This window comes from Mytilus californianus, unplaced genomic scaffold, assembly GCF_021869535.1.
Source record: "Mytilus californianus isolate M0D057914Y unplaced genomic scaffold, xbMytCali1.0.p SCAF_9, whole genome shotgun sequence".
In the NCBI taxonomy this organism is placed as follows: Eukaryota; Metazoa; Mollusca; class Bivalvia; order Mytilida; family Mytilidae; genus Mytilus; species Mytilus californianus.
Window position 1 is genome coordinate 10,115,374 of NW_026262745.1, and position 13,845 is coordinate 10,129,218.

Sequence of the window (13,845 nt, forward strand, 5' to 3'; positions counted from 1 at the left end):
TACACTAGGCACGGAGTGTGTTCATATTATATATTTAAGGATGTTCGCTATTCTGTTTCAAAATAACAAGCTTTAAAAAAAACTGTTATAAATTAAAATTTATTGATAGTACATAAATAAAGAAACTCAAAAAGCAGAACTAAATCAAGGGTCCGTGAGCTTGTTATCGAGATATAAGCCATTGAAAATTTGGCGGGAAATGATTATCTCTAGATTGTTCATACATTAAACATTGACACCTTTTTTTCTTCAAAAAATATGAAAAAATAACAAGAATTTTATAAGATTTTGAAATATTGCTTTTTAAAACTATATGTAATAATATTATGAAAAGAAAAGTAAGGGTTAGCGGGCAATTTTTTTTTTAAATCGCACTACACGGATAAAACCAGAGGATTCCGAATATCTGGCAAAAATTCAAAAACAAGAGAACCGAACATCCTTAAGGAGCTCCTGAAATATTTCATTATAACTAAATCATTTCAATTTCGTTCTTCTGTAATTCACTCGGTTTAACATAACACAATGTAACAGCTGGATCAGCTGGGACAGTACGCATCGATATAATGTAACATTTCGTAATTTCTTACTAGAAAACTGATCAAGAACTTGATGGAGCTAACATATTTCAAGCAAAAGAATATTATGTTTCTTTGAACAGCATGTGTATTGTAACACACTGCTCGATATAAACCTCAGGTAACCAGATTGACTAACTGTTATAAGACCTTAAATTTATACAAATTTATGAAAATCTCCTTTTATCAACGATGCATATTTGGACATAAGCCATAAATAATTGAGAAAACATGGATTAAAGTACGGCTCTAAGCGATATTTTGAGGTCCTTTTTACAACACGTGGAATGAAGTTATGCCAATGTTTGCCCTTGATAAAAGGACATACCGAAATAATATAACTTCAAAATAATTTTATTGTAATGTTATGCAACTGACAATCATTTATTATAGCATAATCAATAGAATGCAGATAAAGTGTTTTTGTGTGCAGATTTATTGAGAATATATATGTCATCTGCTCAACCAGAAATGATTAGGACCTAGAGGTACGGCAATAAAATGTCTTTACCTGTCATTATGCATGAAGAAATAACAATTTATCATTAATCAGATGTGAAGCTTGTTACATATTTGACCGTTCTACAACATTAGGATCTATACAAGGACAAGCAAGTGATACTGTCGGGATATTACATTGAGAGAAGGAAGAAAAAAACTTGATATTTATATATGTACACCTGCATTGATTGTTCGCTTGCAATTGGACAGGGAAGAAAAATAAATCAAAAACTGTGGATTAGGCAAGCCGAATGTAATTGTGACCAATCGCGGCAGTTGAATAAAAATAAATATTTAATCGGATAAATAGCAATATCGCTTGATATAAAAGACATTTTGTGTATTTAAGAATTTTACCTGTTTCAAAATGGAACGAGGGCTACTTGAACGGATTAGCAATGCATAAAGTATGATATTCTTTTAAGGAATATACTGTAGCAGAATAAATTGCAAATTCTCAAAGAAGAACAACTTACTGTGTCTGCAATAGACAATTACACTTCACAAAAAAGCAGAACGACGCCATAAGTGATATCTTATGATCAATGCCTCTTCCCTATGTACTCGAAAAGTGTGTTGTATCGCGTTCACTTTGTAAAATAGGACGCATAAGGTAAAGGAATTCCATCGTGAATTGACTCGTGTTGGATGAAAGTGAGGAAATCTAAAAACAAAGAAATCCACTCAAAACTAAGTGCAGTAGGAAACTGACAAACGACTTTAGTATGCTCATTATCTACTTTGACTAACTACCTAAAGGAAACTAGAAAGACCTAGTTCACTAAGTAAAATACTTACTACGTGTAATTAGACTTAATGTCGACACAGTCTATTGTGTGACCTTTTGTTATGCAGAAATAGATTTAAATTGATTCATATGCAGTTATAAAAAGAATATATATGAAACAAGGTACAATATAACGAAGGAAGAAACAAGGTACAATATAACGAAGGAAGGAAGTTTGATTATCGGACACTATAGCAGTAAAGAAATAGCATGAATAGCGATAGTCTGGATTTTCCAAGTGATCATTAAATATTCACAATTTGCAAAGAAATCCAATATTTCAAGCGACTGCCAAGTTCTGATTGGATATTGAAATTTTGTGTATATTTGGTAGAGATCTGGTGTATCGTTCTTGCTATATCAATGAAGTTTATGTAGTAAATACGATTTAAAACCACCTATACATACTCCATCAATTACTATATTATAAAACTCCATTGAGACTAATTCAGCTTAAAGTGAACCATTATTTAGTCAGCAGAACACGAGAAGATCAATCGTTCCGGCGACATAGTTCATCGCATCAATCGAGCGTTTGGAATATCCCGGCAACTGAAGGTTTGCAAAATAGCAGTCCGACTAATTACTCATGTGAGACGACAATTTGCTTAAATGCAAATGTCAAACGTCCTAACTTATTAATAGATGTAAAGTTAAATACATGTTAGAGGATTGTATCGCATCATATGTTTGTAATATTGAGGGATTTTAACTTGTATTTGTTGTTTACATGAGATGGTTCTACTTATTATTACAAGACGTAATCGGTATTCTTCATAGAAAGACAACTGTACCTAATGTGAAGCACATATGGCTTAGAAAAATATTATAGAAAGGGAAAAATAACTTTTTTTTTATCACAGTGCAAAGTGGTAGACCACATGTGAATTCAAGAAAAAGTATATCAGGATAGTTCCCGGTATTTTATATGATGGAAAGTCCATGGGAATCGCAAAGGGCAGAGGCTGAAAACGGGGAACTTTTGTCTGTTGAAGAATCGGACCATGAAGGAGAAAGACTGGTCCACAAACAACCGGTGGAGATTGTTAAAATTCATGAAGGTAAGTTAGGTCGGAGGATAAAAAACTGGAAGAATTCAATACGCTGCATTTATTAAAATCTGGTTTCTTTTTGTATGCTTCACTGAAAAAAATAAACAACGTGTAAAATTACCTATGAAAGTTACATTAAGATACACATCAAAGAGGTGACACGTAAAGAAAGGTGTTCTATTATTGATTTCATTACAATTCTGTAACATGATATAAATGTGTATTGGATTAAAACGTAAAATGTAAATGTTTAAAATGTAAACAAATCATTTGTGAACTACGGAGCCATGTTTTTGTTTATATACAGAAAATCAATACGTGTTTTAAAAGATGTATAATATTGACTGAAGGCTAACCAAGCGTAAATATCTTACATATATCTGACTATATCTTTGTGGTTATTGGATAATAGTGTTTTATTATGGCAAGTTATAGACATCTCCCACATGAATTATTATCATTATCCATTACCATCAGCCTAGTTTTACGAGAACTTAGATTTAATTTGGACGGTCCTGTATTATGACGTGGTCTTTTCATAGTTGAATTTGTAAAGTATCATTTTGTGATGAGTGTAATTAATACAATTTATACTGACACACCTCTCCACCCAAGGCATACATGTTTGATCTTCTAGTTTAATAATACATTAAGATCAATCTCCCTTTTTATCCGTGTAGATTCATATGTATACGTCGGAGTAAGTATGTGACTAAATCCAATATGCACCATCGAAAAGATTGTTACATCATTATTGTGTGAACATCGCCTCTGGGGAAACTTGACATAAGTATATATATAGATATCAATAAATTTAATAGTTTGTTAGATCTGAGGTATATATCATAAAATAACTTTGTAGAAATGAGTACAATTATAAATACTAAATCGATTATCAATACTCTCTAAAACCACTCTTTATCGTTTCTGTATTCGAATACAATTTATTGCAACTTGTAGAGCACGTATCAAGTTATTAAGTTCTTATGTTTAGCGGCAAGAATTTTAATTAGCATACGACTTTGCAAATCATTATGACAAGGACATAAATGAATATAAATTTAAACTTTTCCTATTATTATAGAAAGACAAAGGTAAATTAGAACGCCCGTTTGTACATATGCTGTGTTCAAAGATCCAGGAAGAACGAGCATCAAAATACCTACAACATGTAGCTATGTTGACACAATGACCTTAAGTTGGCCTAGATGTCTCTGAGTGTTTATAATTAATTAATCTATCATAATATTGAGATAAAGTGTATTAAACAATGATTCTTAAAGTATTATATACAAATTAGTATATTATAAGAGCTATTCTCTAAATAGTTTTTTTTTCGTTTTCCGAATTTCTGTTATTGACAAACATTCATGCACAGCGAATGCCGAGCATACTGTGCAGATTTTTAAATTGTTTTACTTTTAATACACATGGCCAAACTATTGATAGGCTAAATTGCAGGTTTAACCCGCACCAAATATTTGTATCTACCAAGTCAGACTGTCTGGACCATATGTCGTTCGTTGTTTAGTCTTTAGTCTTTATTTGTATGTCTGGTTTTTATACGACCGCAAAAAAATTTTGCGGTCGTATATTGGTACGACGTTGGCGTCGTCGTCGTCGTCCAAAGACACATTGGTTTTCGCACTCTAACTTTAGTTTAAGTGAATTGATCTCTATGAAATTTTACTATAAGGTTCAATACCACAAAAGGAAGGTTGGGATTGATTTTGGGGGTTATGGTACCAACAGTTAAGGAATTAGGGGCCAAAAAGGGGCCAAAAATAAGCATTTTTGTAACTTCCAGACATTACTTGTGTGTTAGTGTATGGATCTCTCTGACATTATACCACAAGGTTCCATATCACAAAGGGAATGCTTGGATTGATTTTGGGGGTAATTGCCCAAAATGTTTAGGAATAAGGGGCCAATAAGGGGCCAAAAATAAGCATTTTTCTAGTTTCCAGACAATAACTTGTGTTCAAGTGTATGGATCTCTCTGAAATTGTACTGCAAGGTGCCATATCACAAAGGGAAGGCTTGGATTGATTTTGGGGGTAATTGCTTAAAAATTTTAGGAATTAGGGGCCAAAAAAGGGGCAAAAAACAAGCAGTTTTCTTGTTTTATGACAATAACTTGTGTGTAAGTCTATGGATCTTTCTGAAATTATACTACAAGGTTCCATATCACAAAGTGAAAGCTGGAATTGAGTTTGCGGGTAATTGCTCAAAAAGTTTAGGAATAAGGGGCCAAAAAGGGGCCAAAAATAAGCATTTTTCTAGTTTCCAGACAATAACTTGTGTTCAAGTGTATGGATCTCTCTGAAATTGTACTGCAAGGTACCATACCACAAAGGGAAGACTGGGATTGATTTTGGGGGTAATTGCCTTAAAATTTTAGGAATTAGGGGCCAAAAAGGGGAAAAAAACAAGCATTTTTCTAGTTTCAGGACAACAACTTGTGTGTAAGTCTATGGATCTTTCTGAAATTGTACTACAAGGTTCCATATCACAAAGGGAAAGCTGGGTTTGATTTTGGGGGTAATTGCCCTAAATGGTTAGGAATTTGGGGCCAAAAAGGGGGCAAAAAAAACAAGCATTTTTCTAGTTTCCGGACAATAACTTGTGTTCAAGTGTATGGATCTCTCTGAAGTTGTACTGCAAGGTACCATACCACAAAAGGAAGGCTGGGATTGAGTTTGGGGGTGATGAATCATAAGGGGGTTCAACAAATGTGGGGGGGGGATTTTTATTTCCTTTTTTTTTCTTTAAAATTTTCCATTTTAAATTGGTTATTTCTGATTTATATATATAAGCAAATAATAATGATATGGGTTGAATAGGTAAATTACAAATTTCTAAGATCTTAGACAACATTCATTCTGTGTCAGAAACCTATGCTGTGTCAAATATTTAATCACAATCCAAATTCAGTGCTGTATCAAGCTTGAATGTTGTGTCCATACTTGCCCCAACTGTTCAGGGTTCGACCTCTGCGGTCGTATCAAGCTGCGCCCAGCGGAGCATTTTATTTTTTTTTATCTCGGAGGAAGTCCAGTGTAGGTGGTTGGTGCGTGTCGTCTGTTAAAGAGTCCAGTATTTCCTGGTATCTTGTTTAAGTGTTATTAACAGCGGACAGGACAAGAGCAAGATATAACTGTATGTTGTGTATGTTTAATATTTGGTGTTTTTGTTTAAAGAGACACAGTCATCGTACTGCTCAACCATTTAGAACGGATCAGGTTGCCATTGCCCTAACTAAATCCTGTTGAGTTGTCATTGTCCTTAATGGGCCCTGTTGAAATGCCATTGCCTGAACCCCATCCTGTTGAGTTGACATTGCCCTTACTCCATCCTGTTGAGTTGTCATTGCCCATATCCCACCCTGTTGAGTTGTCATTGCCCCATATCCCACCCTGTTGAGTTGTAATTGCCCCTACCCACCCTGTTAAGTTGACATTGCCCCTACCCGACCCTGTTGATTTACCATTGCCCCTACACCATTGTGTTGGGTTGTCATTGCCCTTACTCCATCCTGTTGAGTTGTCATTACCCCATATCCCATCCTGTTGAGTTGTCATTGCCCCTACCCCACCCTGTTGAGTTACCATTGCCCCTTCCCCACCCTGTTGAGTAGCCATTGTCCCTACCCTACCCTATTGAGTTGCCATTGCCCTTACCCTACCCCATCCTGTTGAGTTGGTCATTGCTCCTACTCCATCATGTTGGGTTATCATTGCCCCTATCCAACTCTGTTAAGTTGTCATTGCTCCTACCCCATCTTGTTGAGTTACTATTGCCCCTACCCCACTCTGTTGAGTTGCCACAGTGCATGGAGTCCAACATATAAAACGAAAAAAAGAAATGTAATATAAAGTTAACTTGCATGTTTCAAATTGTTCAATTATGAAATTAAGAAATAAGTCCACCCCAATGTACCTACATAGGAAAATAAAAAACAAATAAATGTGCTTGTAAAAAAATGCACTGGACAGTCGTATACGAGAAGAATATCGATTTTGAGTTGAAGGATAATTTGTAGGTTTAACAGTTGACATGGCAAACCTGATATTATAAAATGATCAAATTAGGTCTTTACGCGTAATGTATGTCTAGGTATTTACCTCAGTGATCATTACGCGTAATGAATGTCCAGTTATTTACCTAAATTATGATTAATAGCTCTCCTCTAGTGAGATGACCAAGTGGTTGATAATGATGTATACAACATCAATACAATGTTTATTTGAACAGAATCTGCCAGAGTTTTGAGCAAGTATTTGATATTCATGCATTCTATTTCAGAGTGAAAACAGGCTATTAGTGTGAATATAATAAATGAAATAATCTAAACACATTTTCCGTGTAGCACTGAGAATTAATAATTGAATACCACAATACATTGTATGTTGTGAAATCTTATACATAAAAACAGAATAAACATTATTTTCTTTTTATTTTCTCCTTGTAAAAACTATCAAAGTTTAAACTCATGATTTACGGTGCAACCTTTTAATGTTTTACTTGAGAAAATCGATTTTTTTTTCTTAAAACACTACTTGAAGCTTTATTAGAGAATTTTATTACAGTTTCTAACAGTTTCAGCAGGTGAAGCCTGCATATTTTTATCCTCATCATAACGGATCAATACTTACTATATATAACCTACTTCGAGTGGAGAGGAATTCTTACTTTTTGTAACCAAGTGGAAAGGATAAAGCAACGGAGCAGATGCACAACACTATCAAATCACGATTGAGTATGCTTCTTTGAACGGGGGGAATCAAACGCAATAACTGCTTGTATTTTTTCTAGCTTGATGTGTATTGATTGATTGTGGTCTGTTTTGTTCTGGATAGAAATGAAAATTATAAGCAGCTTCGTTGCTAGGATAAATATAACAACTTGAAATGCTTCATGAACTTCGATAAAAGAAAACAAAAGGCATCAAATTGGAACTGATAATTACAATAATTACAGCTATCACATAATGTGTATAGTAAACAATTATTCCTTTGTTAAAGCGTCATTATGGTACGTTTTCCTTTGCTTGGTATTTCGTATAATAATTGAATGAATAAATGTATGAAAGGGAACGATTTAGTCACATTAAAACATTCCATAACATCTGGTATATATATATATATATATAGTATAATACTAAGCAGCCCAGGGAAGCTGACTAACGGAATCCCTATTTTTGCTGTGGTATTCCATTAAGTATTTGCTACAGGAAATAAGACTATTTTATTTTCAAATTCAACATGCTTTCATAGTATCTGGTAAATAGAAACATAAAGGGGAGCTGGTTATCTGGATAACTGTAATAATAGATGTAAGATCTTTGGTGTAATCTATTAATTTAGGAAATAGATATAAAATATTAATGAAAAAGACAAAAGAGAAATAAACAACCTTCTGCGTAATTTTCATATTATATTTGAGACAACTTATTATTTTGAAAAACTTTAAAAAAAAATTATCATAATAGCGTAAATAGAATAGAATACAATAGAATAGAATATTTTTATTTCCCAAATTACAGGGCCCATAAAGGGCATAAAATCAAATACAATTGATTTACATAATTGGTAACAAAAACAATAATAGTCACTTGAAAATATATATTTAGTATATTAGCATATATATCCATCAGATCATAATAATAAAGCACTGGTACATTCCTTTCTCATCAGCATTGAACACATAGATCTGTGTAATGGGTATAAAGTTCACGAATGTGCATTGTATTCACCCTTCTACGTGCGTACTATTGTTTGAATGATTAGGAAACTTATAATATAAACAGTGCACCTAAGGAGTAAATATTTTACAGTTAACATCCCAGATGTAGACACCTTGATGATACAACTTACCAGATATTAGAAGTATTTATTGGCTGGTGATCATTTCTCTGTGTTTAGTCGATGTATGAAGGTCTATTAACAGAACTTTATTGTCTGTCTATAAATACATTGAATTGAGAATATATGTTTTCTCCAATTAACAAGATTTCACACCCTAAATATCTCACTAAAATGACAGTTAACAGGATAATTAGATACCTGCTCCAGTGGTCATCAAATTATAATCTACAGGGGCGGATCCAGCCATTTATAAAAAGGGGGGGTCCTAACCCAGGATAAAGGGGGGATTCCAACTATATGTCCCCATTCAAATGCATTGATCGTCAAAAAGGGGGGTTGCAACCCCCGGAACCCCGCCACTGATCTAACGACGGGACACAATGAAACCTGACAGATTATAAACGGTCGCAAAGATGTCCGGAATTTTTAATCATTTGAAGAGTATACACACGTATTAGATTGTGACGGGCTCGGTGACAGGATTTTTCCCCTTGAGTAATACATACTCAGCCAGCAATAAACGGTTGAGCTAGTGGAGTACTTCTAGGAATGGGCTCTAGTCAACCCCTGGTTAAAGATATGGGCTCCAGTCCAACCCAGATTAAAAGATATCATATTCGATCTCTCTAGATATGTTAATAATTTAATTTGATGAATAAAAATTTCACAAGTTAATTAATGGGGTCTTCCAAAAGTAAATCCATCCGTTTTGTCCCGAATGAGTTCATTAATGTGGACTGAAATTTGACAGTTTTGATAGACTAGACACATGGACATCAATGTCGCTGATAGTATAATTAATAGAAATAGAACAGAAAACATGTTAATTGTCATTGTAAGATTGTCTGGTATTGGAAAAGATCAAGAACAAATACAATAAGGGAATAGTAGTCTTACTATTGAAGAACATTTACTGAAAATTAAAAAAGAAAGTAGAAAAACAGGGTGCTCATGTCTGTGTTCTCCATAACAGGTTCCATATTATGATAGATAAGATAAGATATTTTATTTCCAATTATGGGCCCCAAAGGGCATAAACATTACAACATCAATAATTTTTTTTATAATACAATACAAACAATGAGATAAAAAAAAAAAAAAAGTTAAACGAGAACTATTTAAGTTCTTAAAGAATACGTAGATAAAGAATCTATAGTATGTTGTTTTTTTTAATACTAATGCATTTTATTGCAAGTGTGGTTGATATAGATAACAAACAAGCAGCCCAAAAAGAAAAAAAGAAAAATAGATATCCACATATGTATAGTACACAAAAAGTTGGATCAATTAAATATATAATAATTAGCCAAAAAGAAAGTAGAAATTAAACATGTCCATGACTCATCCTGTGTCAGCAGCAAATAGGAAAGCATTATGGTTTCCTAAAGGCAGCTGACACCAGGGGGCGATACCTTATGGGCCATAGGCATGTAAAATGTGTGTAAATGTCTCTTTCCTACCTGTATCAAAAGCAAACAAGGAAGCATCATAGGTAACTTGAATGCAGTTGATACCAGGGGACGATGCCTCAAGGATATAAGAGAACATTTGAATAAATAATATATCTTAACAATTATTTTTTTTTTAATCGGCTAGTATGTTTGTGATATTCAGATGAATATAATTTTCTATGTCCAATCAAATGTATATACACACATAGATTTCCTTTAACTAATCTTCACTAAGGAAGATGTTTGTATATAAAATTACATATTATTTTAAGTAACTCAACATTTTCTACACTAAATAACCAGATAATTTTGCTTTGACTGTTCATATGATTAAAATAAGAATTATATTGTGCAATACTAGCTAACATACAATTTCTATCATCCTCAAATTTGTTACAATCAAATAGAAAATGAGCCTCATCTTCGACAGTATTGGAAGAACATTTATTACATATTCTGTTAATTCGGGGAATACCCTGATATCTACCTAATTCTATTTGTAATCTATGAGAAGATACACGTAATTTAGTAAAAATCTTCTAAGTTCAAAATTCTTGATCAATGTTAGATATTTTTCAAAACCAAAATTTGTTTTATATAAAAGGTAGGTTTTCAGTTTACTGTCTGAAAATTTATCTATTTGTTTTTTCCAACAGCTAATAAACAATATTGATAGCTTGGTTTGTATATATTTCTTAAATTTGTATAAGGATTCACAAAATGGAGCATTTATGGCATTTGTATAGTCAATACCAAGTATTTTAAAAACAACATTTATTTGTATTGGTTTGTAAAGCATACCGGAAATTTCCTTCACCGGAGCCTTAGCAGCAAGATGAATGCTACGGAATCAATTAAAGAAATAACTTTATGCAATACAAACAGCAAACGATATTTATCTACAAATATATCGTTAATCAAAGCTTTCAGATATTAAGATTAAATAAATTTCCAACCTACTATTTACCATTTTATCATAAAAGCACGTGTGCATGGCGAATTGTAATCACTATCACAGCATTCATCGACGGGGTAACATACAGGGGTATAAAACCTTCTGCAATAGAATGGTGACAATTGACGACAGCTGTATTTCTCGGCTTTTTATCGGAGATTCTTCTCGTCATAGCTATGCAACATTTTAATCCAAATCCTTATAACAACCATACATTTGATGTTTGAGAGAATATCTATAATTCCTTTATCTTTTGAATTTATCTGAAACAAAACATGTAGGAAACGGTCAAATACTAAAATAATATTTCAGAGAACTCTCTGATTCGTTATCATAAACAAACATTAAACAGTAAGGTATGAGGATGTCAGCATCAGATACAGGGATACAGTAAAAACGGAAATACCCGTAGATTTTACATTAGTAGTGTCAATTATAGAGGGAACAACATATTTTGATTTTTTGTATTAATCATTACTATGATAACTTGAAATGTTTAACATTCGAAAACTTGTGTAACGAGGCATGAGACGCATTTCAGTTGTAACTTTTTATTTAAAATTTTCAAACATACATGCCTCTTTAAAAATTTTAAATAGCAAAATTATATGAATATGACTTCAACAAGTGTATGGTTCTGATTTCAGTACGCAGGGCATGTATTTCTAAAAAAAACTTTATTATAAACGCAAGAATAATTAAAAAAGAATTTAAGTCCAAAAATACATCAAACGTTTGTAAACAAACACTTATACAGACTCAACAGAAAACGGCCAAAATCGTGCAGATGGGAGATTACAACAATCATTTACTAATTTTAACTTTTTCACAGTAAGATGGTATCTTCAGCACCGTTTATTTCATTCCTTTTAAGTTAAACAGGGTCCAAAGTTATTCAACAAATTAAGTTATTGCAACTTGAGTTAACAAATTATAGCAATTTCCGTGTATTTAGCAAATTTCAATAAAGCCCGGTTGTCACTATCAAAGTTTTCTTGGTAAAAGTTTTTTTCCAAGTAAACTTGGTCCATGTCATCTATTGTCATTATCAAAGTTTCAAAAACTTAAACTTGGTTCAAGTCATCGGTTGTCACTATCAAAGTTCTGATCAAAGAAAAAACTGCACTGTGAATGGATATTTCCTGTCCAAGTCCATCCAAGTTTCATGAAAATAGGATGAGATTCTATTACGTCCAAATCCGTCAAAGTTTTTGATCAAAGATTTCTTTGACGGTCGTCACTATAAAAAATTCCATCAAAAACTTTAAACAAGAAAACTTGTACAAGAAACTTTGATAGTGATAACGGACCTTAAGTAATTCATTTCTACAGAATAATCAGCGTTTAGTTATGAGAATTGGCAAAGAAAAAGTTCCTGGTTAAATTTTAAAAAGTAGATATTTTAAGGTTGTTTTGATAGTACCCGGTTTTAGTTTAACCTTACAACCTATAATACTTAACATCTAAAAACTACTTGTAACTTCTAAAAAGTTTTCTTAGGCGATGTTCTCATCATAAAACTGTCATTTCCCGCCATCTTGATATATCTAGAAGATGAAGTACTTCCTTATCGTCTGCAGCAACAGACAGAATCAAGGTTTTACTGTAGATTTTCAATGCACAACATTTGTATATATATATACGTCCACTCGGAACAAGTTTAGATTCCCTGGAGGGTCTATCTATAACAGTAGGATCATTAGTGGACTACACAAGGTTTTTTTTCACAACTATTATTAGTGTATTGAAGATGTAAACTAATTAGAATAAAGTGTTTGTAAGAAAGTGTTACTCATAATGGAGAACCCACAAGAAAATATAAACATGGAGGAAAATGTGAACACTGAAGTTAAAATGGACGAACCCAATGATATTAATGTAAAGACTGAGGAAAATAATCACGAAACAACTCAGATAGAGGAAATTAAAACGGAAGAACCAATAACCGAAAAAGATGTCGAAAAATCTCAAGAGAAAACTGATTCTGGGTCAAGTAAGTCATAAAAATGCAGCAACTTTAATTCATTCTTTGGAAAATTTGGTAAATATGTTTTTGTTTTATCCTCTTTGGTATTTGTTTGATAACGGTAACATGGCACTCCCGCGCCTATACTATTTTTGTTAATCATGTTAATGGAAAAATATAGATGCATGTACAATATAACTTTAAATAAAAGAACAATTTAACATTAGGAAAAGTATTTTTTTCGAAGCTTCATCACTTTTACAGACGGCGAGAGGTAAATAATCAAGGGTGCCCCTCCACCAATTTTAATAGCTACTTCCAGCTGTTGTTTGAGCTAAATAGCAATGTACACTATATAGTGTGTAATTTACAATCACAACTTGTGGTAATCTACTTGATCGTTAAATAATTTAGCTCTGGAGTTATTCAATCAGAAGATAATAATTGACGATTTTAATCAAGTCCGTTACACTCTTTGATATTTTGATTTAAATTGATAGTATACCATACACGTAACCGAGATATAAATATTTGGATTCTTGTCAAATTTATAACAAAATAATGGTAACATATATAAATACGATAAAATACGCTTAATTGAAGTATTGCAAGACTGTAGATCCTTTTAAGCTGTAACCAAATTGACATTTTTCATGGAAGGTTGACCTTAGTCAGTGAATTTGGCTAA

The 13,845-nt window shown here is 32.8% G+C and overlaps 1 protein-coding gene across 5 annotated transcripts in view; it reads left to right on the forward strand.

The window, feature by feature from the left end:
* The window catches only part of LOC127716581 (uncharacterized), a 60,544-nt gene that overhangs the window by 23,339 nt on the left and 23,360 nt on the right, over positions 1-13,845 (forward strand). Inside the window, exon 1 of one of the 5 annotated variants that reach the window (XM_052222815.1) lies at positions 983-2,927. The exons of 3 other annotated variants lie outside the window; for them this stretch is intronic. In XM_052222815.1, coding sequence (XP_052078775.1) covers positions 2,795-2,927 — 133 coding nt within the window. In that variant the 5' untranslated portion in view covers positions 983-2,794. Of the gene's footprint in view, positions 1-982; positions 2,928-12,751; positions 13,185-13,845 lie in introns of those variants that run through there. One more of the 5 variants, XM_052222814.1, reaches the window with a different exon arrangement.